At 43.3% G+C, this 6,534-nt stretch overlaps 1 protein-coding gene across 1 annotated transcript; it reads left to right on the forward strand.

Moving 5' to 3' along the window:
* On the forward strand, positions 4,704-5,639 carry LOC106504908 (olfactory receptor 8B3-like). Its single transcript, XM_013979516.2, has one exon. The coding sequence runs from the start codon at positions 4,704-4,706 to the stop codon at positions 5,637-5,639; it is 936 nt and encodes a 311-aa protein (XP_013834970.1).

Genomic DNA, 6,534 nt, shown 5'->3' on the forward strand with positions numbered 1-6,534 from the left:
GGGTTTGTTGTCGAAACCATTTACCTTTACACATTAAAGGTTCACTCAGTGTTCGTAAGCTTTCCATTCTGAGGCAGCGATTCCCCTCTTTCTGGGTGAGTGTGAGGCAGATGGAATCCCCTGGGCTCTTTACGTCTCTCTGTGACATAAAATGTAATAGACCCAGGTCAGATATTAATGTAGAGAACACACAGGGTGTTCTGATGGCTCTTAGAGGTGGTGTTGCCTTTTCCCAGTCTTATGGCCTCTGCAAGGCTATGTGTTCCTCAGGAGAGAACTTGAGGAGATTAAGCAATGAGATCCTGGTTACCATTCCACAGATAATGAAGCTACAGCTCAGAGATGTTGATGGCTTTTTCTAAATTACAGTTGAGAAGTGGTACAGCTGAGACCAGGACTTGGGTATTCCGATTCTCAATAGCAGGTTTAAAAACCATATACTGAATGTACCAGTGAAACATGGACAGTGGTTTTAGTGCACGAAATGCTCTGGATACAAAAATAGGTGCAAACATTAGAAATTAAGGAAAATATCTGTAGCGTATCCTTCGCATTTCATTGATAGGTATTGCTTAATTTAGAATATTAGGGTGGTCTCCAACAGGCATTGTTACTCACAGGCGCTTGCTCAGTGCCAGAGTCAGCAGTAAGTTCTTCCTTTCAAGACCTTTTTGAACCTTCAGGTCAGTGATATCGACAAGCACTGGTATGATTAGCACATTCTGCTCGCTGTTCCCCTCTTCTTGCATAACATACATTTCCCAGACAGACATTCTCGCAGTGAGACGTAGCAGGTGACTGAGTTCTAGACATGATGGACATAATTCCAGGGCTGTGGTGTGCCCTTTGCACATCCTCTCTGTGCTGATCACATGACATTGAGGCCCTACTTTGGTGATGAAGCCATGAAGGAAAAGCCAGAGAGGGATGGCAGTAGAGTCAGGATGGAGAATGGTGGGCTGGATGAAGGTAGCATTAAGTGGGGCGTAGACAGGGTTCTGGTGTGCTGGTAGTTATCTATTTATCTATCCTCCTGGTGATTCTTACCTTTCCATTTGATAATAAATTTTGGAAGCATGTGTTTCCGCTTTTTTTTTTTGGTCTTTTTAGGGCTGCACCCTTGGCATATGGAGGTTCCTAGGCTAGGGGTCGAATATGAGCTGCAGCCGCCGGCCTACAGCAGAGCTTCAGCAACATGGAATCCGAACCACATCTGTGACCTGCACCACAACTCCCAGCAATGCCGGATCCTTAACCCACTGATCGAGGCCAGGGATCAAACCCACAACCTCTTGGTTCCCAGTCGGATTCCCTAACCACTGAGCCACAATGGGAACTCCAACGTGTGGGTTTTCTAGGCGTTCATATGTGTATATTTGCTGAGTTTCACAATCAATTAAGGTTAGAAAACAATGATGACATTTTACTTAAAATAAACATCAAACTAATCCATAAGCCAAGATTGAAAATAACAATCCAAATGTATGGAATCAGCTCTCCTAGTCAGGTCAGCTCCCATGGTGCAAAAGGTTGAGTAATAGGTTCAACATATTCCAGACCAGTCCAAGGCAGAGAGAATCCTTTTACCGTATTCAGTGAAGAATTTCCACCAGTGCGTGTGGGTGGAGGAAAGTCAATGAACAAGCGCATCATGTATATTTGTAGTCGATGTACAACCTTACGTATTTAACTTAATGCTCTAGGAAAGGGGAGCTAAGTCTCATTCCCTCTTACATAAGTGTATTTTCTCTCACTTTCTCCATGAAGTCTCTCCTAAAAGACCTTCTTCAGGCATTTTTCAACTGGAATATAGGTGATGCACAATAGTATGTTAGCTTCGGATGGATAACATGGTATGTATATCATAGCGCTTTGACCTTTAAGTACCTTATGAAGAGGGAACGGGATGGACTGAGTTTGGGGTTAGTAGATGCAAACTGTTGCCTTTAGAAAGGAGAGGCAATGAGGGCCGAGAAACTTCCAGATGCCGTAGGCAGGGCCAAAAAAATTTAGAAATAAAAAATTAAAATTGGGGAGTCGGAGTTCCCATTGTGGCACAGCAGAAACAAAAGCGACTGGGACCCTTGAGGTTGCAGGTTCGATCCCTGGCCTCGCTGAGTGGGTTGAGGACCCAGTGTGGTTGTGGGCTGTGCAGTGGTGGCAGACGTGGCTTGCATCCTCTGTTGCTGTAGCTGTGGTATAAGCCATAGCAGCTGCGGCTGCGATTCGACTCCTGGCCTGGGAACCTCCATATGCCACGGGTGTCACCCTAAAAAGCAAAAAACAAACAAGCAAAAAATGCAGAGTCAATTGCATATGTTTATATTGCAGTATAGTTCAGTTAACACCTAAAAAGGACCTGAGATTGTATGGTGCCTGAGGGCAAAGGATGGAGGTCAGTGTGGCTGCAGACTAACGCTTACTACATGAGAGATGTGAAAACTATTCTGAAGGTTTTCAACAGAGAACAGTCGAGTTGACAGAATCACGTATGGTGTGCCTCCTTTGAGGTATGCAGTATGCATAGCGCCACAAAGGACGTAGGAAGAGATGTTTGTCTTTATAGAACTTAACAGTTTATAAGGGATCCTAGGAATTAGGGAGAGTCATAAGTTTTATGACGGAAGACCTCTTGGAAGTTTTGAGAAGATAAATCATGCTGACAACTGACATTGGCTGAGTGTGTACCATGTGCCAAGTCCTGTTCTAACAGTTTTGTGTACTGTTTTTCATTTACTCATAAGGGCAACCCAATGAAAGAGATGCTATTGTTCTCATCACTCTTTTAGAAATTATGAATCTGAGGCATGGAGAGTTCAAGGACCATGCCCCTGTTAGTGAGCATGGGGTTAGGATTCAAAGCCATGCAGTCCAACTCTACAGCCCCCCTCTTTTCTGTAATGAGAAGGACCCGATGACCTCATTTAAGGAAATATGACATTTAGGATGCAACTGGACTGTCATCTAGAAATTTCCAATAGGTGTTTCAATGTAATAACTGTGAAAGGGACAAAAAGGTAAATTATTTTTATTTTTTTTTAATATTTTTTTTTGATTTTTGTATTTTTGTTGCTGCATCCACGTCATATGGAGATTCCAAGGCTAGGGGACTATTCGGAGCTACAGGTGCCGGCCTACACCACAACCACAGCAAAGCCAGATCCGAGCCATGTCTGAGACCTACACCACAGCTCACAGCAACGCTGGATCCTTAACCCACTGAGTGAGGCCAGGGGTTGAACCCTCAACTGCATAGTTCGCACTTGGATTTGTTTCTGCTGTGCCCTGACGGGACCTCCTTTATTATTTTTCTGACATAACGGAAGAGGGACAAAAACTGTTTTACTAGAGTCTTGGCACAATTTAAAGTTATGCTTTTAAGAAGCCAATAGGCAGACTCTGGAAATTTTCCCTTTAGGATATTGGAAGATACTGCGAAAGAACCTAAGCACATGATTTCCTTAAGAGATGAAGATAATAGGAAGATGAGAGTTAATTTTTGCCTCTGCCTTGGGAATGGACAGTCCCTGAAGTGATGCGTAGACTGGATTACAAGATTGAGTCCCTAAGGAACTAAAGAGAGATGATGGTGCATGCTGTAAATATTATCCCCTTACTACTCTTACACACGTAGACTCTAGTGCCTGGGGGAGAGGCTGAGCAAGCTTCTACCCTGAGTCTATTCAATTGTGTTCCGTCCTTAAACGCACATTCAGTCTTCTGTGTCTAATCAAGTGGCAAACCTCGTAACAATGCGATTTATTTTTCCTTGCTGTTTGAGAAGACTCAAAGCCATAATCTGACAGTAATATGGGTAGTTCAGAAAGATTCCAGGGCATATCCGAAACGAAGTCTGGGTTGCATCCTCTTAGCATCAAAGGAACCATTGCCCCTGAAGGTGGAACTGCCTTTCCAGACCACAGGGCAAACACCAAGGATAAGACGGCTCGAAGGGTGCTGACTTAAGGACGGTGAGTTTCTGAATACTGTTGATATTACCATCCTTCTGGTTTTGAGATGGAAGACCAGGGATGTGAGATCTGCCAGTTTCTTTCCCATTTTATGTCATCCTGAGATTCAAGTGCCACTGTCGGGAGAATGTGTACTGGGGAGATCGGAGGGTGTTGCGAGATGAGGAGGCTCAGAAAGTACAGTATCTCAGTCAGTAAGTTCCCCCTCTGTGGGCAGACTCTCAGGGTCCAACATGGGGCAGTAAGTAAACTTCTCTGAGCTTTTGGCGCCATAAGTTTTGTTTAGAGGCACTGTTCTAGGTTCTCACCCCAGCAGGTCTAATCTGCATTAGAGGCCAGCCCCAGGCAGCTGGGGTCTCTGCCTACAGTTTTCCTGGTGAGGAGAGGGCTTAAGGGAGTGAAGAATGGGTTTCTGTCCTGGTCTGTCCCTCTCTCTTATCCCTTAGTTTTGCCCAGCAGCCATATTTGCATATTGCAGCACTGCCTTCCCTCTGTGGGCTAAGTCTGTGATGCTCTTTGTTTTCTTGAGCTTATCAAGACTTGAGAAAGGGAAAGTCCTTGGCATTCCCAATCATGATACTGAGAGAGGCAGATGCTGTGGGTCCAGGCTGGGCTAGTCTCAGCCATGCCCAGTCTATACACCCTCTTGTAGGGGGAGCTGTTGTGAGAAGAGCTGAGTTGACCTCTAATGTAACCCTTTTCTCCTGTGTCCCCAGATCCTCTTAGAGAAGAATGGCTCCTGGAAATGGTTCATTTGTGACTGACTTCATTCTGGTGGGCTTAACGGACCATCCAGCTCTCCAACTTCCTTTGTTCTTGCTGTTCCTAGTAATGTATATGGTCACTGTGCTGGGAAATTTTGGCTTGATCACAGTAATTGGGCTGAATTCACACCTGCACACTCCCATGTACCTTTTCCTCTTCAACTTGTCCTTCATAGATCTCTGCTATTCTTCAGTGTTTACACCAAAAATGCTCACACATTTCTTATCAGAGAATAAGCTTATCTCTTACCTGGGGTGCATGACTCAGCTCTACTTTTTCTGTTTTTTCGGTATTTCTGAAGCGTATGTGCTGACTGCAATGGCGTATGATCGCTATGTGGCCATCTGTAACCCCCTGTTGTATAACATTGCCATGTCCCCCAAAGTGTGTTCCAGCCTTATGCTTGCTTGCTACTTGATGGCACTTTCTGGTGCCATGGCTCACACTGGATGCATGCTGAGACTGACCTTCTGTGATGCAAATACCATTAACCACTACTTATGTGACATCCTTCCTCTGCTCCAGCTCTCCTGGACCAGTACCTACATCAATGAAATGGTAGATTTTATTACTGTAGGCATCAACATCATTGTGCCCAGTCTCACCATCTTTGTCTCTTATGGCCTCATCCTCTCCAACATCCTTCGCATCAGCTCCATGGAGAGCAGGTCCAAAGCCTTCAGCACCTGCAGTTCCCACATAATTGCAGTTTCTCTATTCTTTGGATCGGGGGCAATTATGTACCTCCGACCATCATCTTCTGGGTCTATGGATAAGGGGAAAATCTCTTCTGTCTTTTATACCAATGTGGTTCCCATGATGAATCCCTTAATCTACAGTTTGCGGAACAAAGATGTTAAATTTGCTCTGCGAAAAACCCTGAGGAGAAGATTCCGGTTTTGATTAGAATCTGTGGCTGTGGGTGTTGTCATTGGATAGGAGATTCTATGTGTTTATTGATAATATTTTTAGTGGCAGCCTTCTTACCTTATATTTCTCCCCTTGGTTAAGTAAATTTGAGTCTTTTCACCAGCCAATTCCAATTTATAGGTGTACGTCTTTTTTCACAATCTCCATTTTCCTTTCTTTTCCCATCATGTTTCTTATTTAAGAAAAATGTTTAGAAGTAAGCTCATCTTTGTTTTACTTTTAAATTATCATTATGTATTTCCCACTTTTTTACTAGGAAAAGCAGAAATGGTTTCTGCTATTGATTAGTTAGGTAACACATTTGGCATTTTAACATCATTAGTAAAGTAACACGTTTGGCTTTCAAAGTCATTGATATCAAATGATCAATAAAGTAATATGTTGTGCATTGGGGGGTTTCTTAAATGCCGCTCGCGCCGATGGAAGCATGAATGAGATAAGCTGTCTCTCCACTTTTCCTTCTCCCTACACTTGTCAGGAATATGTCTCCTTTCAGTGCCTGTGTTTCTCAGTTATAGCAGGTTCCATAAAGACTCTCATCACACACACCCCACTTGCAAGCTGTGAATATGATGCATTTACAAGCTCCTTTCGTATGTACCTCAGAGATTTCACATTCATCTCTACATTAGAGGTAGCACCTTTGGTTTTCAATATGTACTTATTATATGGAAAGAATATTGAAAGTCAGAGAGTTTAATGATTTACTTAAGGTTACACACGGTCTTTAAGAAAACATGCAGAATCCACGCTTAGTCTCCTGATTTCAGGTCTACTACTCTTTCTAGTATACTTTCTGTCTACTTCATTTATGTTTTATTTTAAGAAATTGAAGATATGAGCAACGTTTTCCTTGAAAGCAGACTTT

Source organism: Sus scrofa, chromosome 9 (assembly GCF_000003025.6).
Source record: "Sus scrofa isolate TJ Tabasco breed Duroc chromosome 9, Sscrofa11.1, whole genome shotgun sequence".
NCBI lineage: Eukaryota > Metazoa > Chordata > Mammalia > Artiodactyla > Suidae > Sus > Sus scrofa.

Bases quoted from the DNA above. Each gene is read 5' to 3' on its own strand.
- LOC106504908 (XM_013979516.2), top strand. From the start codon at position 4,704: ATGGCTCCTGGAAATGGTTCATTTGTGACTGACTTCATTCTGGTGGGC.